Source organism: Erinaceus europaeus, chromosome 22, assembly GCF_950295315.1.
Source record: "Erinaceus europaeus chromosome 22, mEriEur2.1, whole genome shotgun sequence".
Taxonomy (NCBI): Eukaryota; Metazoa; Chordata; class Mammalia; order Eulipotyphla; family Erinaceidae; genus Erinaceus; species Erinaceus europaeus.
The window spans coordinates 1400860-1423201 of record NC_080183.1 but is presented as its reverse complement, the minus strand read 5'-3'; the positions used below and the strand labels follow the sequence as shown (position 1 = coordinate 1423201).

The 22342-nt window shown below is 55.9% G+C and overlaps 1 protein-coding gene across 1 annotated transcript; it reads left to right on the top strand.

Annotated features, from left to right (window-relative positions):
* Positions 1–442: 442 nt before the first annotated feature.
* Positions 443–21631, top strand: TUNAR (TCL1 upstream neural differentiation-associated RNA). Its single transcript, XM_060180987.1, has 2 exons — positions 443–501; positions 19552–21631. The coding sequence occupies exons 1-2, from the start codon at positions 490–492 to the stop codon at positions 19735–19737; spliced, it is 198 nt and encodes a 65-aa protein (XP_060036970.1). The 5' UTR covers positions 443–489; the 3' UTR covers positions 19738–21631.
* Positions 21632–22342: the final 711 nt, after the last annotated feature.

Here is a 22342-nt window from a genome sequence, read left to right as displayed (position 1 = left end):
ACCCCTCTCCCCACCTCTCTCCCCATCTCTCTCCCTCTCTATTCCTATCCTTTCCCCCATCGCTCTTCTCCCTCTCCTCTCTCTATCCCCTCCCCTCTTTTCCTCTCTCCCCATCTCTCTCCGCATAGCTCTCTTTCTCTCTCTCTCTCTCTCTCTCTCTCTCTCTCTCTCTCTCTCCATCTCTCTCTCCTCCTCCCTCCTCTCTCTCTCTCCCTCCTTCCCTCGCGCGCGCTGCCTCCCGAGGTCCTTCCTCCTGCCGTGGCCGTGCGGGGCATGAGGAGCCCCGGGGCGCCGCCCGGACACCAGCGCCCCAGCCGCCGGCGGCCAGAGGGTCGGCGCCGCCCGCGAGAATGAGGCAGGGGCTCCCGCAGCCCTCCGCAGCCCCCCGCGCCCCGCCGCCGCCTCGCCCTGCTTCTCCGCCCGCGCCCGGCGCCCCCGGCCCGGCTGGGGCTCCGCTGCCCGCCCCGCGCGCCCCCCGCCCGCCTCCGGATGCGCGGCTCGGTAAGCCAGGCCCCCGCCTCCTGGGGAACAAAGCCCCTTCCCGCAGCCCCCACCAGAGCCCGGAAGCCCCGGGGGAGCTCCCCTGCACCCCTCCATCGCACCCTCCCCTAGACCCCTGCAGGAGGCCGGGCCTCCAGGCACCTCCCAGCTCTGGGGCTGGGGCCTCGCTGCTCAGGAGGGTGGTGGAGACCTGTTTGGAACCTGGGCTCAGGCTCCCTCTGGGGCGAACGGGCCAGAGACAGCCAGGTACATCCAGACAGACCACACCGGAGCCAGGCCAGGCCCAGCTGGGAGCCACCCCCCAAACTGTGCAGGGTGGGTGCTGAGGCCCAGCCAGCTGGAATGGCTTAATCAAGGTCAGAAGGCCAGGAAGTGGGGGCTTAGGATCCAAACTCAGGGTGCCCTTCCTGCCCCCCCCCCCTGATTCAATGTCACTAACACCTGCTCCGTCTCTGCTGCTGATGGCGCCCACCTGGAGACGGAGAGTGCCGAGTATGGGTGCCTGCGCCTGTGTGTGTGCATGCGTGTGTACAGGTGACCAAGTGTGACAACTCAGACCAAATATGTTCCTGGCTGCACGGATGTCTCTTTTCATCCATCCATCCGTCTGCCCCTGATGTGGGCTCTGAGGAGGAGGTAACTTCTCTTTCTTAAGGAGGAAGGCTTTGCCCCGCGGAGTCTCTCTTTCCTGGGGCCCTATTTCTCTCAGGCCTCTTGAAGGATGAGAAAGGGTAGCTTTTGGGTCCTGCTCCACTCTGCGCTCCCCCAGCCCTTACCCAGCTCAGAATCTTATTCTGAGTCTTCCCGTGGGAGAAGAAGCCCCCGGTTGTGTAAGTCTTGGAGATGCTTACTTAACAGACACTGTGCCAGCCCCAGCCCCTGGGACGTTTCATGTGGTCTCTGCCAGCCCTTCATGGCAGCGGAACTTCACACTTGGAGCCCCGAAGCAAAGGGAGAGTGTTTTGATGTTACCAACGGGACTTTGGCTAGTCTTCAGATCTCGTGTGTCGCTTCTTGTACTGTTGGCTTAAGCGGACCTGGGTGAACCTTGGAGGGGCAGGAATCCTTTCATCTTGCTCTGAGTGGCATGTTTAAGCTGTGAGTGGGGACACGCAGTATTGGGCTCAGTTGTCTGCCCTGCTTGTACCGTTGGCATTGGAACAGAGGAAGCCCCCTAGCAGTCACTGTCCTCAGTTTCCTCCCTTAGTAGGAGGATGGGGTAAGGTAACTTCTCTGACCTAGATACTTCTGCAAGAGTCAACCAGGGTGGGTGACAGGCCAGTGCTGGGGCTCTTGGGAGCTGCTGGGACACCTCCATGTGGGTAACTCGAGCTCCGTGCCCAGGGATTTCCAAGAAGAGGGCTTGGAGCCGGGTTGTGCCTCCCTGAGGGAGTGAGTTATCTAGGGGCTCAAGCTGCACGACTCTCTCCGTCCCTAGGTGCCAGACTGCGGCAGTAGGGGGGTGAGATGGCATTGGCCCCTCTGAACAGATGACATGCAGCACAGCTATTCAATGTCCAGCTGGCTGGGAAGTGGCCCTCTGATGACTGTGGCTGTCCCTTTCAGAACTGTCAGAAAGAACAGAGGCGAAGCCTTCTTAGCCTGAGCATTTGTTAACAGTCAAGAAGGTCATTTTTCAGACTCTGGTTATTGTGTGATGCCAGGTGGGGCCTCTCTGGATGGGGATGCAGAAGTCCTGGGGTGGGACGAGAGGGGTGGACCTCCGGGCGGCTCCCACCCTGATTTGGCCTCTGCCTGTGGCTTGCAGTTGACTGACGGGCCTTAAATGGGTTTGTCACGGGTGCCTCAAAGATGTGCTTTAAAGTGTCACCAAGACCCAAACGAAACAGGCAGACTGCACCTCTCTTTCCCAGAAGCCCTGCTCCGCACAGGGGTGTGGCTGTTTGTTTGATGGTCACAAAAGCGGGGCAGAGTTTCCTGTCCCACGATCTCCCAGGACCCTGGGCGAAGGAAGATCAGCCATCTTTCACGGGGGAGGCGGTGTGGGCTTGGGCACCGCGAGGTGGGAGTGGGCAGGCACGTACGCGGAGGACCCGTCACTTAGCCATTTGGAAAACGCTCAGCAGGGAGTAATGGTCTTTATGCCACGTGCCACCTGCTGCCACCTGGAGCCGGACGCACCCCGCAGCCTGTGTTCCCCACCTGGAGCCGGACGCACCCTGCAGCCTGTGTTCCCCACCTGGAGCCGGATGCACCCCGCAGCCTGTGTTCCCCACCCCGGTCTTGAGACTAGTTTAAACTCCCCACTTGTCTTCTCATCTTGTTCCTTTTTTTTTTTTTAAACAACAGTTTATTTTTAATTTCATTTATTATTGAATAGAGACAGAGAAATTGAGAGAGAGTAGAGAGGGAGAGAGACAGAGAGACACTTGCAGCCCTGCTTCACCAATCGTGAAGCTTCCCTCAGCAGGTGGGGACTGGGGCCTTGAACCCAGGTCCTTGCACACTGTAGCGTGTGTGCTCAACCAGGAGCACCACCACCTAGGCTCTATATTGCTGCTTTCTTTCCCCTTTCCTGACATGAAAAGTCAAAGACTTCCATTGTCATTCTCTATCTCAACCCCATTTGGAAGAACTGTCGGAGCCATTCCTCACCTGCGTGTAAGGGCCTTGTGGTAAAGTCTCTCGTGGGTGCCTTAGACTTCCTGTGGGAGAAGAGCAGCTGCTGGAAGCATGCACCTTTTGGTGCTACCCCATTTCTGACACAGGAAGCACAGGGTGTGCAGAGCAAAGGAAGCCTGGACTGGTTCCTGCCTTGCTGTCCCCTGTGACTTTACTTTGGACATGGTCTTCCTGACCTTCTCTAGGTCTGAGTGTGGATGCAAAGTGGGAGAGAGAGACAGACAGACAGACTGACCAGGTGACCCTCCAGCTCATAGGCTGGGGTGGGGGGTCCTCAGGACTTGGCCGGAGCTGGTTATTAATAGCCTGAGATGTTTCCTATTCCCGGCTTACATAACGTTTTCAATTAAGCGTTCATAGACACAATAAAGAGCTGGTCATTATACAAGACTCTACTTATTACCCTGTGAGGCAGAGGGGGGACGGCCCTCCCTGAAGGTGATGAGAGCATGCTGGTCTGGAAGGCCCTCTGCAGACACCCTCTGCAGAGGGCTGGCTGGAACCCCTCCGTGGAGTGACGGGTGGGTGACGGGGGCATTCCGTGCTGCATCACTGCAGCTCCAGGGGCCGGGGAGACTGTGCACTGGTCTGGGGCCCTTTCTGGAAGGTCAGGAGGGGGGGGTGTGTGGCCACGGTTTGCTGTTGTTTAGAAAATCGCCTGTTTGGAGCCTCGAGCACAGCTGACACAGAGGGGTGGTGGATGGGCTGGTCTGGGTCTGGCAGTGGCGTTTCTGCTGGCTTCCCCGGGACGCGGAGCGGTCTGTTGACTGAGGTCAGGTCTCTTGCAGAAGGGAAGCATGTGAAGAGAGGGTGGGGGCAAAGGGCTTTGTTCCTCCAGCTCTGCACAGTAGCCCTGGTGAGCCCCACTTCCAGAGGCAAGACCGGGGTGCAGAGACCTGAAGTACATTCCTGAGACCCCCCCCTCTCCCCACTACTGAGCAGCAGAGCCAAGTAGGGGGCGGGGGCCATGTGCCCTCTGTGAGGGCTTAATTCACCCTGTGACTGTCAACGTGTGTGGCCCCCCAGCCTGTGGCTAAACATCACCAAACGCTCCGTGGACTCCATGCGGAGGAAGCAGGGGGCTGACAGACTTCCCGGTTCACCAGGACTTAGGAGGCTGGGTCTCTTGCATTTTCAGCCAAATCGATCAGATGCCCAAGAGTTCCAGCAGTTAGATGCCAGTCAGAAAGGGCCAAGGCTGCTGCTTCCTTAGGCCTGCCACCCTGGTCCTAAGGGAGGTGGCCAGGGCCCTGGCACGTGCCACACTGGGAAGGCAGAGCCGTTTCTAAAAGAGCATCAGAGGATCCGAGTTATATAATTGAAGCGCTAGAAAGCAGCGTGACTCCTCAGCCAGGAGGCCACACGGCTTCACCCGCCCCCAGCACGGCACAGCAGAGGAGGAGGAGGGAGGTGGCACAGGGAGGTGCGAGGCCCACCGCCAGCTCTCAGGAACCTCTGGGACTGAGGGGCAAGGTGGACCGGGGAGAACTTAGCCAGGCGCAGCAGCGATGCTGTCACTTCAGATCTTCCGTGGGGCCGGCGGATGCCTGCCTCGTGAGTGGGCAGCTCTCAGCTGCCGGGCCTGCTGGGGAAGAGCAGCCACCCCCGGGACAGGAGGTTCCAGGATGCTGCTCACACAGGGCAGGGCCCAGAGTTGGCGCGGAGTCGGCTGAGAGCAGAGGGAAGTGGCTGGAACACCCGTCAGCTTCCTGTCCTGGTCTAGAAATCCCAGCTAGTTCCCTCTGCCAACAGTGTCAGCCCCTGCAGCCTGTGCTGGCAAGCGGGCCCTCCCTCCTCTGTCCCGGAGCCCTCAACTGGTCCTCTGCCTAGACCTTCAAATTTCGGGAGAAATGACCGAGCCGGAGCAGATAGGGCAAGTGGGGAGAGTCAAGCAGGATGCCTCCTTTCTCTGTGAAACACCCAGACGGACTGCATTATGTTGTTTTTATAGCGTAATGAGTTAAAAACAACGAGTTAGAGTTAAAAATATTAGCTGTCCCAGTGAGACCCTTTATTACTTTTAATTTTTTTAATCTTTATTTACTTATTGGATAAAGACAACCAGAAATCAAGAGGGCCAGGGGGGATAGAGAGGGAAGGAGATGGAGACGCTTACAGCCCCGAGAAAGCTCCCCCTGCAGGTAGGGACTGGGTGCTGAGACACTGAGGTCCTAGGGCATTGTAACATGTGCACTCAACCTGGTCACCCTCACCCAGCCCCTTGTTAACACTCTTTTAAAACATTTTAAAATATTTATTTTATTCATTGAATAGAGAAAGCAAGAGGGAGGTGGGAGATAGGAAGAGAGAAAGAGAGACACCTGCAGCCCTGCTTCACTGCTCCTGAAGCTCCCCCCCCCCCCCCCCCGCAGGTGGGGACTGGAGATTTGAACCCAGGTCTTTGCGCATGGTGACAGAGGACTTTACCAGGTGCGCCACAGCCCAGCCTCGCGTCTGTGGCTTTCAGCTCTGCAGCTCGGGAGAGCAGGTGGCCAGGGGCTGCAGCTCTGGGCCTGGCTTCTAGCACCGGTGACAAGATGTCCAGTGACAAGAAATGTGGAAGTGGCCACCCAGAGGTGCTGGGGAAGGAGGCAGAGAAGTCCTTCTCTCTGACCTGGGGTGACTCCGAGCGCTCACTGGGGGCACGGAAAGGGGGAGTGATTCGACACACATCCCTGGTGTGCAGAAGCAGAGTGTGGTCACGAGAGAATCCTTCATGCCGCAGGGCAGATGCTGTTGTGCGCAGGGTGGCATGTCCACACCTTCTCCTGCTCTCCCGGCCTGGTCAGGCTGGGTGCCTGGGTGCTCGCCGGGCTGAATGCTTCGGGAGGACGAGTGTGACCGAGACTTATCGGCAGGCCAGGCAGCTAGGTCTGGGTGGTGGTGGTGGTGGGGGTCAGCGTGTCCCCACTTAGTTCTGTTTTGAATGATTTGTGACTCTCTGCTGTCTGGATCTCATCCAGGCTCCTGAGGGAGAAGAGTGGCAAACGCTAGAAGAAGAAGGGAGAAGAGTGCAGATGGGTGGCTGGGCCCCAGGGTTTTCTGTCCCCCGGCTGGCAGCCCGCGTCTGCTGACTCCTTGATCCTGACTGGGACCCAGTACCCACGGCCTGGCTGTTAGAGCTGCACTGGCCTTGCGGCGACTCTTCCCACCTCTGTGGACTTACAGTTCCTTTTACTCAGAAAAAACTGTGACCATCCTCTGCCTGCCTGCCTGCAGGCCTACCTCTCTCTTTTTCTCGTTTATTTCTTTGCCTCCAGGGTTATTGCTGGGGCTCAGTGCCGGCACTACAAATCCACTACTCTTGGAGAAATTGAGAGAGGAGAGGGAGATAGAGAGGGAGAGAGGGACCTGCAGACCTACTTCACCACTTGTGAAGTGACCCCCACACACGGGGGGGGGGGGTCCGGGGGCTTGAACTCGGATCCTTGTGCGGGTCCTTGCACTTGGTGCTATGTGCTCTTAACTGGGTCTGGGTATGCCACCACCTGACCCCCTTTCTTTCTTTTTAATAAACATTTATTTCTTTTAGACACACACACACACACACACACACACACACACGGCCTGGCGTGGCCGTGTGAGAGTCCAGCGGAGAAAGCAGGAACCCCCACGCTCTGGTCCACCTGGAGGGGGCAGTGAGCAGTCCACCTCTCCCCCCAAGGGGCTGCCGAGACCTTTAGCCGGGACCCCCAGGTCAGCATGGCCAACTGTCCTCAGGACCCTCCACTCTCCCAGTGGATGTTGAGAGCAGGTGGCCGTCTGTCCTGCTTGCTCATGGGGCAGCTGTCCCCAAGGCTGGGGCGTCACCCTGTGCCCTTCGGAGGGCTTTTCACAGTTGAGGGGACGTGGTGACTGAGCAAGGCTGCTGGGAGAGCCTGGCTGGTGGTGGGGAACCTGCCCCTCAGCCCTGCCTTCCTCTGCTCTCTCCTGGGTTCCTGGGGACAGACAGGCCCTGTCCCCTCTGGCCCTCCTCTGCCTCCCCAGGCTGTCACACTGTCACGTTCACGGCTCAGCTGCCACAGGGCTTTCTTTAGATGTGATCTGGACACTCGTTCTTCTTAATCATTTCAAATTTATTTATTACATAGAGACAGAGAGAAATCTAGAGGGAAAGAAGAGAGAGACAGAGAAAGAAGGAGAGAGAGAGAGACCTGCAGACCACCACTCCTGAAGTACACCCCCCCACAGGTGGGAAGCGGGGGCTTGAACCCTGGTCCCTGAGCATGGTAATGTGTGCACTCAACCAGGGGTGTCCTCACCCAGCCCCTCAACCTTTTTTTTAATGTGACAAAAATGAAGTTCAGTCATGGGCAAAAATACATTCTGTAGTGTAGATAGATGGGATACCTTTAATATGTATGTATGTACACACACACACACACACACACACACACAGATATATAGAATTTTTTCTATTTGTTTTACTGGCCAGAGACAGAAACTCAGAGGGAAGGGGGAGATAGTGAGGGGGAAAGAGAGACACCTGCAGTCCTGCTTCACCTCTTGTGAAATCCCCCCACCCGTGCAAGTGGGGGTCAGGGACTTGAACCCGGGTCCTTGAGCAATGCTACATACGCAGTCAGCCGGGTGCACCACCACCTGCTGGCCCTGGGTGCTCTGTCAGTGGGGGCACCACGAGAGCTTCAGCACTGTTGGGCGGGCACTCAGGTGAGGCACCCGGAATCTGTAGTTTAAGCCCTCCGAGGTCAGCCTCATTCCAGGCGACATGCAAGCAGCACAGATCCTCACGGGGTCACAGAGCAGGCCCCAGAGGTGAGCCGGCAGGGGACAGACCAGGTCCCAGAGGTGAGCCGGCAGGGGACGCTAGCACAGCCTGGGGCCGGGCCCAGCAAGCTCTGTGCTCTAACAGGCTGAGCTGTCTCCCGGCCCTGGCATGAAGAGAGTGGGAGTTGTGTTCTGAGAAGGCGAAGGTGGGAGGCAGGTCTGAGGCAGGGTGGGGGGCGGGAGTGGGGCCCTGGACCCCATTATTCTCCACAGATAAATAGGAGTTTCTGCAGCGGAGAGGGGTTGAGAGGGACTGGCATTTGGGGTAGAAAGGAAAGAGCCTGGACCCCCGGGACCGGTGTAGGCGGAGAGGGGTCCCCTCGGCCCTGCCTTGATGCCGCTGAATCTTGAGAGCCCAGCTCAGGACTGGCCCGTGTCTTAGGGTGATGGGAGCCACGGGAGGTGTGTGAGTGAGGGCAGGGGATTCTCAAAAGACAGCTGGTGACTGTTTCTTGCTCCCCTGAGCATGTGTATGAGGGTCAAATGTGTCGAGCCTCACTTTGTCTTTCTGTGGGGGCGGGGGTCCTCCATGCTCTGCTCCCAGACTCCAGGGACCCGGGCTTGGAGGTAGCCGCCAGCTCGGCCCTGCCTGCCCGGCCGCCATGGATGCCAGCCAGCTGGAAGTGGGGCGGGCAGCGTCCCAGGCCTGCTTAGCCAGCCATGGGCCTCCCCGCACCTCTGCACACACATCCAGGCTGCTCCTGGCCTCAAAACAGTGCTCCCAGACCTACATCCACAGCCGAGAGAATCCAGGCTAGGCGTCCACTGGCCGGCTCCTCCAATGTCCCCGTAGCATGGGGGAGGGTTAATGGGCAGCAAAGGGGGTCAGTGTCAGTGGCTGGGCCGGGGCAGGGCGGGGCGTGGGTCCCAGGCTGCCGCCTCTGTGCTCCCGGCCTGGGGGTGGGGAGTTGTGTTCCCGACAGTGGGCACAGGCTCCTGTAGACTTGGTGTGTTACGGGCACAGCATCTGGGCGTTATGTCTCAGGGCACACCATCCTGGGCCGTGCTTCCGGGATGAGGCTCTCCTGTCAGTCACCGGAGGCCCAGAGGTGTCCCATGACTGGCCTGAGGTCACAGGGTGGCCCCGGACCAAGTAAGACAGAAGCCCGTGGAGCTGCCTCCTTGAGGCTGGCCAGCGCCCTTGCTGGCACAGGTCCACGGGGAAGTGGACACTTGGTGAACACAGTGCCAGGCGGGCAGGGTACACGATTTCTCCTCCTCCCTCTCTCCCCTTTCTCCACTTCCTCCCCTCCTCTCCCTCCTCTTGAGCAGGCTTCCAGGGGAAGCCAAGGTAGGGCTGAGCATCAAGTCTCCCTCCCTCGTCCTTTTGTTGAGTCTTGTACGCATGTCTGACAATCGGAGAGCAAGTTTTCAGAGCTGGGCAAAGAGGTCTGTGGATCTGGGTGAGGTCTGAGTATCAGGAAAAGTTTAGCTCGTTCTCCCAGAAAAACTCTCCCCCCCCCCAAACCCCCCTCCTCTCCGCCCTCAGACCTGAGGCCCAATCACCTCTGGCATCTTCTTTTTGGCTCTGAGAGGTTAGTCATCTGTTTATTTTGAGCACCAAAGCCAGAGCTCACTTAGAGGCGGATAGTTGCCACGGTTGAGGCCTTAGCTGAGTGGGGTGTCGCCCAGATGAACTGGGTGGGGCCCAGCCCAGGGAGCCCCGCTGTCAGTCCTGCCCTGGCCTACCGTGTTCCCCCAGGTGTCTGAGAAGTGGGTGTCTGACTTCAGGAATAGGAACACCCTCCACACGCACATGCACACGCACACACACGCACACGCACACACACAGGTCCACGAGCCCCGCAGACGGCGGCGGAGGAAGGAAGGAGTCCTTTGCTTGCTTTTCCAGATTGCTGCCCCTCCCCGACCTTGGTAAACAGCCGGAATGGGATGGATTGTCTTGGGAACCTTCACCTCAGGTTGCAGCGGGGAATGGAAGGGGTCTCTCTGCTGGCCCCCACCTTATTCACTCTTAACGAAAGAGGAGGACAGAGCTAGAAAGTGTATCCTCACAGGTGGGTTGCTGGGAACTGCGGGGAGTAACAGAGCCACAGGCTGGCAGTTACCAGGATGTTCTGGACACAGGACCTCAGTGTCCCCCCACCCTTTCCCTGTCCAGGCCTTGTACTGTCCGGATTGGGATGGTGGTTCTGCCTTTGTTTTTAAATTTATTTTTCTTGTTACTTATTATTGGATAGAGACAGAGAGACATCTGCAGCCCTGCTTCACTATTGGTGAAGCTTTCCCCCTGCAGGTGGGGACCAGGGGCTTGAACCCGGGTCCTTGCACAATGTAATGTGTGTGCTGAACCTGAGACGCCATACCCCCCGCCCCCCGGGCCCGGAATAGGGCTTCTTCAACGAGACGTTGACTGGTGCTGACAAACGTGGGGAGCATGGGCTGCTTCGTCTGTGCCTGTTCACCGAGGCCCGGTGTGCTGCACCCGACCCAGCACGGGGCAAGACTTTGACACTTTGTTCTCTCCCCGGCTCTGTGCCGCCTTCGTAGCTAGCTCAGCGTGACCGTCACCCAGGGCCTCCTTCCTCGTCATGGGGCCACAGCTGGAGGGGGCCAGCATCAGCTGACAGGATCCCTTCTCCACACCCTGCCTCACACTCATCTCGGGTGGGCCCAGAGCGGGTCTTGCTGCCCAGCCACACTTACAGCAGAATCACCCGGCTCACAGCTCAGCTAGGTGTGCACCTGCCGCCCCGCCAAGCACATTTCTACTGGACGTGAATTGCATTTACACCAGCATCGAGTAGTGACATCTGAGAGGGGCCCGGTGATGACGCAGCTGGTGGAGAGCACACACTACCGTAGGCAAGTACCCAGGTTCAAGCCCCCGGTCTCCACCTGCCTTAGTAGGTGCACAGCTACAAGGCCTGACACATGCATTTTATTTCTTTTAAAAAAATATTTTACTTATTTTAATTTTTTCCATTGGGGGATTAATGGTTTACAGTCAATAGTAAATAGAGCTGTTGGTACATGTGTAAAATTTCTCAGTTTTTCACAAAGCAGAACTTGGACTGTGTTTGGTGTCTAGCACCAAAGTAAAGGACTTTGGGGCAGGGTGGGGAGTGTTCAGGTCCTGGAACACGATGGTGGAGGAGGAACTAGGTGGGGACTAGTGTTGGGTGGAAAACTGAGAAATGTTCCACATGGAGCAAACACTGTTGACTATAAACCACTAATCCCCCTAATAAAGAAAAATATCTATCAATTTTTTTCAGTTTTCCACAAAACACTCTCCCCCTCAACCTAGGTCCTCCTTTACCATCAGGGACCCGGACCTGGGAGCCCACCCTCCCTCCTTTTCCCAGAGTCCTTTGCTTTGGTGCAAGACACCAAACCCAGTTCAAGTTCTACTTTGTGTTTGCCATTCTGTTCTTGTTTCTCAACTTCTGTCTGTGAGTGAGGTTATTTATTCTAGAGAGAGAAAGAGAAGCAGAAGCAGAGGGGTCAGGTGGTGGCACACCAGGTTAAGTGCATATAGTATGAAGCTCTAGGACCCATGCAAAGATCCCTGTTCAAGCCCCCAGATCCCCACCTGCAAGGGGAAAGCTTCACAAGTGGTGAAGCAGGTTTGCAGGTCTCTCTCTTTCTCTCTCTCTCTCTCTCTCTCTTTCCCCCTCATCTCTCAATTTCTCTCTGTGATATCCAATAAAAATGAAGAATGGCTTCCAGGAGCAATAAATTCGTAGTGTAGGTACTGAGCCCTAACAGTAACTTTGGAGGAAAGAAAGAGGGAGAGGGAGGGAGGGAGGGAGGGAGAGAGAGAGAGAGAGAGAGAGAGAGAGAGAGAGAGAGAGACCAACCAGAGTCCTGCTCAGCTCTAGCTTCTGGTGGTGCTGGGGATTGAACCTGGGGCCTCAGAGCCTCAGGCAAGGCAGTCTTTTGCAGAACCACTGCTGTCCCCCCAGCCCCACTGGGGCTGAAGCCTGGCTGCAGGGACAGTCTCCTTTCCAGGAGCACTTGGAGATGCCCAGGAACCCCCCCTGCATCACCCCAGGCTCAGGATGCTGTCTTCTCCTGCCTCCCTCTCTCCCTGGCTCCAGGAGCAGAGCTGGCCCAGCTGCTGCGGGTGGGTAGGTGGGCGGGCGCATGGGCGTGCGCAGACCTGCAGAGGGGCAGGGCTTGCTGGCTGCCTGCGGCTTCCTGCTTGAGAAACATTTTCCTTCTCTGCAAACTGTTCCCTGGTGGTTGAGAAAGGAGCTTTGGAAGCTGGCCCGTGACCTTCTGCAGGTGCTGAGCTGTGGGTCTATAGATTGTTAGGTTTTTACATTAAAGAAATAAAATCCTGAGGCCGTGCCTGGAAGAACAAGGCCATCCACGCGTTGGTTGACCTGCTTTTCCCGGGGGCTGCTGGTGATCTTCTGGGGGAGCTGGGGCTCTGCGTGAGTCTCCCAGGGTAGAGGTGCTGCACAGCCCGCTGGGCAAGAGCCCGGGGAGATAGCTCAGGGGGTAGTGCACCTGCTTTGCCCAGGTTCGAGCCCGGCCCCCACGACACTGGAGCAAGCTTCAGTGCTGAGAGCCTCTCCTTCTGTCCTTGTGTCTCTCTCTGTCTCCCTCTGCTTCTCTATCTAAAAGCCAGTTTGGAGGGGGTGAAGCACCGACAATGTCAAAAAAGAACATTATTTAGAAAAACAAGTTTTGTAAAACGGAATTTGGCTGTAAGGCTATCCAAGGACTAACTGAGAACCCAGACGGGGAGACAGACATCAGACAGCTCTGCCGCTCCCCCACCCCACCCGAGACCTGGTGTCAGCTTCTGTGGGCAAGTTATATGCATTGAAGTCAGTCAGGATTGGTCTTTTTCTTTTTTCTAATGTGACACTGAAGGATAAACCAAGGACCTAGCACATGTATGAGCAGCCTACTTTCTTAGACAGACAGACAGACAGACAGACAGACAGTCAGTCAGACTGGAGAGGAACTACTCCATCATTTCCTGGCCTTTCTTTTGCTTTCCAAAAATATTTCAGGACTAATTTTTAAGTCATTTTATTGAGGGTCCTTGGTTTATAGTACAGGTGTTGACGCAGGGACCCAGTCTCTCATCTCCCTGTGACAGGTGTCTGCAGAACCCCCGCCCCACCTTGGGTCTTTTCTCACCATCATGAACGAGGACCCCAAGACTCTCTTGAGCCCTCCCAGCCCTCCCTGCCCAGAGCCCTGTGCACTGGGGCAAGCCCAAGTTCCACGTTGCATTTTCGTCTTGTAGGACTCATTTTCTGTTTGTTTGAGAGTGCTTTAATTTTTTTTTTTATTTCTTTAAACAGTTTTATCATCTTTGTTTACTGGATAGAGACAGCCAGAAACTGAGAGGGAAGGGGGAGGTGGAGAGGGAGAGAGACATCTGTAGCCCTGCTTCACCACTCGTGAAGCTTCCCCCTGCAGGTGGGGACTGGGGGCTCGAACCCCGGTCCTTGTAATATGTGCATTTAACCAGATGCACCACCACCCAGTCCCATTTTAATATTTTTTATTAGTGTTTTACAAAGTTAACAAATAGCAGGGGTCCAATTCCACACTGTTCTGACCACCAGAGTTCCATGTCCCATTCCCTCCCTTGGAAACTGCAGTGGTTCTCCCAAGGTCACAGATATGTATGGGTTGACCATTAGTTCTAGAACTATCTATCTATCTATCTACCTATCTATTTTCCTCATTTTTCCTATGGTCCCATCACCTCTTCCTTTCTAAGTCACACCTGCACCTGTTACTACGTCCCACTGTCCTCCCTTTTTCCTCTTCTCTTTCCGGGTCCTGATGGAATTGGGGTTCAGAGTCCTCTGGGCATCTTCCTCTGACATGTCTCCCTCTATGGGAGCCTGGACCCAAATTCTTTGTGGGGAGCAGAAGGTGGGAGGCCTGGCTTCTATAATTGCTTCTTTGCCGGACATTGACATCCCTGCCCCAATTTCCATTCTGCCTACTTTATTTACCTGTTTTTAAAAGAGATGCCTATTAAAGCAGAAATCAGAAAGTGGAACTTAGAGACAGCTCACCCGTCTGCCTGCTAGAGCGCACACCTTAGCACATACGAGGGCCTGGTTTGAGCTGGTATCTCCTGTGCCCCTGCTGCTGGACAGGGTTCTGGGGCCTGGGAGTCGCCCTCACCCAGTCAGGTGGTGCCCGGCCAGGCCCCTGCTGGGCATCCACACCACAGGCAGGTGCAAGGCCGGAGCCTTTCTCCAGGCTGCCGCTGCCCCAGGGAGGGGGTCCGAGAGACAGGAAGTGGGGTCCCCAAAGATTGCCCCCCTCAGACTCCACCCTGGTTCAGGACACAAGACAGAATATCCCATAAGTCCCCTTCAGTTCTCAGGCTCCTGTAACCAAGGACTGACGTGGGCCTGCCCCCCAGGCTCCTGGAGGCTGTGGGTTAAGTCCAAGAACCCTCCTGGAGGGCGACTTACCTACTTATTTTTTTACCCCTTTTATTTGCTAGGACAGAGACAAGTTGAGACAGGGAGAGACACACCTGTAACCCTGTTTCAACAGTCATGAAGCTCCCCGCCTGCAGGTGGGGACTGGGGCCTTGAACCTAGGTACTATGCATGGTAGTGTGTGCACTCAAGCAGATGCACCACCGCCTGGGCCCAGAGTGATCTGTCCTTAGCAGCTCCTTAAGCTAGGCCTTGCCTGATGGCCTGACAAATGCTTGTGAAATCATCAAGTGAGGGGCCTGTGAGCTGAGAAGGAGTGGAGATTAGATAGCTGTGAACATACCAAAGGGTCCATCTGAGAACTCAGACTCAGGGCCAGACTTCACCTTGCTCTCAGGTGACCTGTCCAGAAGTCGGGGCTGGTGTAAAGCTTAAAAAAAAATTTATTAGTGATTTACAAAATTATAAGATAACGGGTATAGTTCCACACCATCCCCAGAGTTCTGTGTCCCCATCCCCTCCACTGGAAACTGCAGTGGTTCTCCCAAGGTCAGATAGGGGTTGATTATTATTTTCCTTTTTTTTTTTTTTTAAAGATTTTATTTATTTGTTGATGAGACAGGTAGGAGGAGAGAGAGAAAGAACCAGACATCACTCTGGTACATGTGCTGCCGGGGATCAAACTCATAACCTCATGTTTGAGAGTCCAATGCTTTATCCATTGCGCCACCTCCCGGACCATGATTATTATTTCTATAACTATTTATATTTGTATATATTTGCCATTTAAAAAACTTTTAAAATTATCTTTATTTATTTATTGGATGGAGATAGCCAGAAATTGAGGGGGACATACAGAGAGGGAGAGAGGAGGAAACAGAGAGGAAACAGACAGACAGAGACACACCTGCAGCCCTGCTTCAGCACTCGTGAAGCTTTCCCCCTGCAGGTGGAGACCAGGAACTTGAACCCAGGTCCCTGCTCACTGTAACATGTGCGCTCAACCAGGTGCACCACCACTTGGCCCCTATGGTCCTGCCTTCTCTTCCTTCTCAAGTCATACTACTTCTGAGTGTCCTTCCCTTTGTTCCCCCCTCTTCTCTCTCTGGGTTCTGATGGAGTTGGAGTTGAGAGCCCTCTGGTCATCTTTCCCTAACATTTCTCTCCCTCTGGGAGAATGGACCAACATTCTTTCTTTTTTTATTATTTTTCCTCCGTGTTTATCGCTGGGGCTTGATGCCGGCACTATGAATCCACTGCTCTTGGTGGTCATTTTTTTCCATTTTATTGGACAGGACAGAGAGAAATTGCAAGAGGAGGGGACACCTGCAGACCTGCTTCACTTTTTGTGAAGCATCTCCCCTGCAAGTGGGGAGCCGGGAGCTTGAACTGGGATCCTTGCGTGGGTCCTTGGGCTTCGTTCTATGTGCTCTTAACCCAGTGCACCACTGTCCAACCCCCTGGATCAAAATTCTTTATGGGTTGCAGAAGGTGGGAGTTCTGGCTTCTGTAACTGCTTCTCAGGTGGAGAGCTGTTACCTGCCGGGTGTCCAGAGGGGAGGTGACATCTGAGGTCACAGGGATTCCACGAGTCCTCGTGACTCGGCGTGAGCTCCGCACAGAGGTCATCAAGTAGGGCCATCTTGTCCTTGCTCCTCCCCTGAGCACCTACTGGCCTCATCCTTCTGGACCCCGGGGTGTCAGCTGCTCTCCCTGCTTCCCTGGTGACTGATGGAATGATGTCTCAGGCCCGTGTCCCTCTGTCACTGAGCCAGGAGGCTTAGAGCATGGCCCCTTGCTGAGTCCTCCCCGTGTGGGGGCTGTTGCTATGTTCTGCACGTATGGCTTCGCAGAGGCGGCTGCAGCAAACACATATGCTCACCTGTGCAGGCTGGCAGGGGTGTCTGTAGAGCAGAGCTGGGAGTGGCCATCCCGGTGTCAGCACATCCGGGCGCTGCCTGTCTCCTCTCCATGGGGTGGTGCTGTCCCAGCTGCCCACAGTCCCACTCGCCACCCCTGGCCTGGAAGAACGGCTTGCCTTGGCCTTCCCACACAGGGAATGAGGAGGCTTGACTCTCCCTTTCTGGCTGGGCCAGCCCTCCTTCAGTCCTACCTCACTCTCTCTCTGTGTTAGACTTTCAGCATGCCGGGACAGGGTTGGCTGAGCCCGTCCATAACAGCGGGATGCAGGTGCTCAGTGATGGCTGTGAGTCTCCACAGTGTCTCTGAAATGCAGAAATGCGCGTTTCTGTCTGTGCTCCTGCTGTATCCCAAGCGTGGAGAGAAGGGCCTGGCCCTTGTCAGGTGCTCAGGAATACGGGTCCCATGGCTGTGGGCTGGATGAGGACAGAGCCTGGACCCAGCCCCTGACGTTGCTATCAAGCAGCTATTCTGGCATCACGTGCATAGCTTTCCATTCAGCAGCCGCTTGGCATTGGAGGAGGTCCGTGCTCATCGCCGGGGGGAGTCTCTAGGCTCTGCTCTTCACACCAGACTTCATTCTCTCCCTTCACTGGGTCCTTGGGCCTCTCAGGAGTGTATCTGGCCACCAGGGGTATCCTGGAAGCCACCTGTCCTCCGCGACCATCTCCTGACACCCAGGCCACATACTCCGGCCACCTGGGCTGGGCCTGGGCATGCGTGGAGGACTTCGTGCCTTGGACGAGCTTGCCAGACCCTGCCAGGGACTGTTCCTGGAGGCTTCACCCCTGAGATTCTCACTGTGGGTTGTCACAGAGCTGAGGCCACCTGGCCCAGCTGCGGAGCAAGTTACAGACTTTTGCCAACCATGTTCTCACTTGAGGGCTAAAAGGGTTTGCAAAGTGTGTGAGGAAGTTCCTTCTCTGGTCTCTACATGATGTCCCCAGCCTCTTGAGACCCCTCCACTGCTTTGGCTAGACAGCCTCCTCTGGGGTCCCTGCCACTTCTCCCGGGACACCCTGCAGTCCCCCCCAGGGTGCAGCTCCCTGCCCACCCACATGTCTTTTCTGGGCAAGGGCAGGCTGATGACTCAAGCTCCATGGCCACAGACTTGGGGGCCATAGCAGAAGGCCTCTGGGGGTGCCTGGTTCCTGCAGTGGCCTGGGAAAGTCAAGGCCGCCGTCCTGTTTATCCTCATGCTTTCTCCTGACTCAGAGCTTCCTCAGGAGAGAGGCCAAATCAAGCCTTGAACGCAGTTCGGCTCCAGTGGCTGGGCTGGCAGGGCTGGTGTCTGGAGGCCAGGCTCGCTGCATCTCCTTAGCCCAGGCCCCGGCCGCTCAGCCCTGATTTTGCGGCAGCCGCAGGCGGTGGCTCTCGCCACAGTGCTCCCTCATTCGCGCAGACCGTGGGCTTGGCGGTGGAGGCCTACAGGCCTGCCTTCTGGGTGCTGGGGTTCTAGGCACCTTGACTGTGTAAGAGGCAAAGACGGTTTGAAGACGGAACGGTCTGCACAAACCCTTGCCCAGAGCAGAGAGTAGATCCCCCCCCCCCCAAAAAAAAAGAGGAAATGTGGCCTCCAGGAGCAGTGGTTTCAGCACGTGGACACCTGGCCCATGATAACCCTGGTGACAAAAAAAATCATCTCTAGTAATATCTAAAAAAATGGACATGGGTCAGGGGAGAACATATCACACAGAGACTAGACTCTCTTGCCTGAGGCTCTGAAGTCCCGGGTTCAATTCCCCTCACCACCATAAACCAGTGCTCTGGTGAAATAAATCAAATGAATAAACAGGTCTATATAAATAATTGGACACGAGTCTACCCGGGCCCAGCAGGTCCTCTCCTTGCGTGCAGCTGACAGCACACACCAGCCACATACCCCTCGCATCAGAGACGTCGCAGGATGTGCCGAACTCTGGCTGGTGTCTCATGCTGCCCGCAGCACTGAAGGGAGATGTACTGATAATTGCGATTTAGTTGGCAGTGCACCTCACAGAGAAGACAGGCACGAGGCTGGGGTCTGACACAGCAAGGGGGCTGCTCAGCTCGCGGGGTCGCGTGGTGAGTGTGAGGGCTCAGCCCCGCTGCATGTGGGAGGTCTGCACCGGGCGCCGCTGGAAGTGCTGGCAGCTGCAAGGCTGTGCAGAACAGCAGGGTGGGCTCCAGCTGGAGGCGCCGGGTGGGGGGGTCCTCCAGTCACAGGATGGGTTCCAGCTGCAGGCGCTGGGTGGGGGTCCTCCAGTCACAGCGTGGGCTCCAGCTGCAGGCGCCGGGTGGGGGGGGTCCTCCAGTCATGAGGTTGAGCTGTCAGTCTGGGGGTCTGCTTGCTGAGCAGGTGCTGCTGCCAGTGAGCAAACCGCAGCTACACGCCGGGGGGACAAACAGCACCAAGGGGCCAAGCCGGACCCCAGAGGGGAGGGAAGCAGGCTCAGTAGAGCAGGCAGTTTGGGGAGGGGGCTTGGGGGTGGGAAGGAGCAGGGCAAAGGGTCTAGGAGTCCCCCTTAAGCTCTGCTGGCTGGAGGAATCATAGGAGACAGCAACACTTCCAGGGAGACAAGCGAACAGAGAGGAAGGAGGGAGAGAGAGACAGAGACCCCCAGAGTTTTACATCGGTCAAGGGATGCTGAGGCAGACCCCAGGGAACTGTGTGTTGCCAGGTGCTCACAGCTGCACTCACCTGTTTTCTGGCCTCAGCCAGGCAGGCAGACAGGCAGGTGCGTGCTGCAGACATCCTGGTGTCTGCCCCTCCCTCCCCCTTCCAGGCTCCCTGCAGGGTGCTGGAGGCAGGTCGCTTGCTAATGTCTTTCCAGAACCTTCCAGGATCCTCTCCCTGGGCAGATACTTAACAAGGTGGTGCCGGGGAGGCCGGGTGGCAGTGCACCTGGTTGAGTGCACATGTAAGGACCCGGGTTCAAGCCCCTGGCCCCCACCTGCAGGGGAAAAGCTTCATGATTGGTGGAGCAGGGCTGCAGGTGTCTCTCTGTCTCTCTCCCTCTCTGTCTCCCTCTTCCTCTCAATTTCTGGCTGTCTCTATCCAACAAATAAAGAAAATAAAGTAAAAAGGTGGTGACCCGAGCTGGACACCTGCCCGCATCTCTTGACACCCGTGTCAGGACCCTCAGACACTCCCAAGCCCTGCTCTGCCTTCGCCCGAGGCTGGGGTCCCTTCCCCTTCCCCTGCGATCCGGTCTCCAAGCATGAAGTGTCCCTGTCCCCCGCCCCCTCCAGAGCTGCCTGTCTGTGGGGTGGATACTCACAGCTGCTAATCTCTTGTGCTGCCTGTCTCCTCCCTCCACCCCAGGTTAGCCTGGGGAGGAAGATAAAGACATTTGCAACCAAGATGGTCATCACGAGTGGCAATGAGGGAGACCGAGGGGACCAGGAGAAGGAGAGCAAGGAGGAGAGCATCCTGGCCATGCTGGGCATAATCGGGACCATCCTCAACCTCATCGTCATCATATTCGTGTACATATACACCACTCTGTGAGCGGCCAGAAGACGGGTCCCTGCGGCTGCAGACACGTCACCCCCTCGCTGCCCAGACCCCGCCGGCCCTTCCCTTGGGACTTCCCGGGAGGTGACCCAGCCCACCAGCTCTGCTGCTGCCAGGGGAAGACTCAAAAAGCACAATGAATCCACCGAAACTCACTCACCCAGGAACCAGAGGACCCTTGGCGGGGAGCCCCGGAGGATGCTGGGAAGTCCGGCTTTGGACACCAGCCAGGTGTGTCCTCCTAACCAGAAGAGCTGCTTCCATGGGGAAACCAGAGGCCCGCCTTTTGACAGCCATCCCCTTTCTCAGAAGTGTCTAACGACTTGATACCAGGGAGATCACTTCTTTCTCCTTTTTTTTTTTCTTTCCAACTTCCCCCACCCCACCTCCATGGGCTTGACGTGTGTCTCTGTTCATATCAAGGTTTATAAATATATATTTTTAATAAATGTGCTCTATTTTTAGCATGAACCAAATATTTGGAGAGGCGCTCCCGGCTTCCCTGAGCTGACTTTGGTTTCACCCGCTTTGCTTCCTGACTGCAGATTTTCTGTTGAGTAGTCATTCTTGAATTGTTAACTGTCTCTCTGTCCTCTCTCTCCTCCTCTCTCTCTGCTTCTGGAAGATACTTCCCCACAATACCAGCCCTGGTCCTGGTTGGTGCATGTTTTTCAGATTGTCCATTGAGTGTTTTTTTTTTTTTTAATTTGTTTTGTTTTTGTTAAATCAGAGACTTCAAAGGACTGCGTGTGCTCTGGACACACCGTATCCTAAACCAGACTTCTGCAAGAAGAAGGCCTGAGCACAGATCAGCTTGTCACACCCGACAGAGGACTGTCCTGGGGGAAGCATGCAGCGTGTGCAGACAGCCTGGACGCGAGAGTCTGATTCGTGGGCTGCGTGGCTGTCTCATTCCCACCATCACCCCTGATCAGAGTTTGATTTCAGTGGCCGAGTCCTGGGACCCCAGCCCTCAGAACGTCATTTCTTCTTCCTTAGCGAACCACCTTGTCAAAAAAGCAGGTGGGGGGTTGGAACAGGTGGACCCCCTACCCATGGGAGCGGCACTTCTAAAGGGTCCTCGCTGGGAGGCAACAGGGTGGGGCTCTGCAGGCCTGCTGTGTTTCTCGGAGCTCCCCGAACCTCACACCCACCAGATCTTTTTCCTCTCTGGCCGGCCAGCTGGATGGACACACGCCTGCTCTGGTGGCCTAGTGTCCCGAGACTGCAGGGGTGTCGCCTCAGAAAAGGGGGCCAGCCTCGCCTCTGGGTGGCAACAGCACAACCCGTCTAATGGGATTCAAGAAGTCTCTGCCAGCAGAGCTCTCCCTCCCCAGCCTCCACTACTCGAGAGTCATTTCTCAGACCCGTAACAGACCAGGCTCTTTTTTTAATCGAATGTCCCTGAGCACATGGCTCTGACACACTGGTTCATCAGGTGTTTCCTCTCCCCTGCCATGTCGTGGGGTGCCGGGTGTCATGGGAGCTCACGGCAGCCCTGGGAGGGAGGGAGTCTTGTGCCCAGAGATTAGGAAACTTCCCCCAAGAACATGTGCCTACGACTGGTGAATCAGGACTCGAACCCCCGTCCCATCTGTCCGGTTCCTTAGCCCACCTGGGGCCTGCCCTGACCCCTCACCCCAGAGCAGCTGGGCAGAGAGGGTGTCCCTGTGACAGTGACCCAGGGCTAGCTCCGCACAGCTACCACCCCCTGTGGAAACGGAGACCCCGGACCTCCTTGAACACTGCAGAGTATCATAGGAAGCAGGAGGGGCTGGCTGGGATGGGGCGCCAGGGAGGGGCCGTGAGGTCTGTATGATTCTCCAATAACTGTAAGACATTCTGAACGGTGAACCGAGTTAACAATAAAGGTGCAACGGAAAAAAACTACTGTTGTCTTTCTCTTTCAAGTCATTTTCTGGAGAACTTAGTGGCTTCTGGAGAATGTAGTTGGCACATGGGCAACCTCTCATCTCCCTGGCTGGCATCTGCAGACCCCTCACACCCCCCAAGTTAAGTCTTTTCCCTCCATCCCACCAGGACCCCAAAGATGTCTGTCTGTCTGACCTCCTCCCTCCCTTCCTTTTCTTCCCAGGGTCCTCTGCTTTGATGAAACACATACCTAGTCAGAACAAAAGTATTACTGATTTCCTTTTTCTAAAAATTTTATTTATTTATTTTTATATTTGTTTTCATTTTTGTTGCCCTTGTTGTTTTTCATTGTTGTTGTAGTTATTGTTGTTGTTGTTGATATGTTGTCATTAGATTGGACAGAGAGAAATGGAGAGAGGAGGGGAGACAGAGATGGGGAGAGAAAGACAGACACCTGCAGACCTGCTTCACCATTTGTAAAGCGACTCCCCTGCAGGTGGGGAGCCGGGGGCTCGAACCGGGATCCTTCTGCTGGTCCTTGCGCTTTGTGCCACATGTGCTTAACCCACTGTGCTACCGCCTGACTCCCTAAAAATTTTGTTTTAAAAATATTTTAGTTATTTACAGAATAGAGACATAATTGAGAGGTGGAAGGAGAGATAGACAGACAGACCTGCAGCACTGCTTTACCACTTGCAAAGCTTCCTTGCAAAGTTTCCTGCAGTTG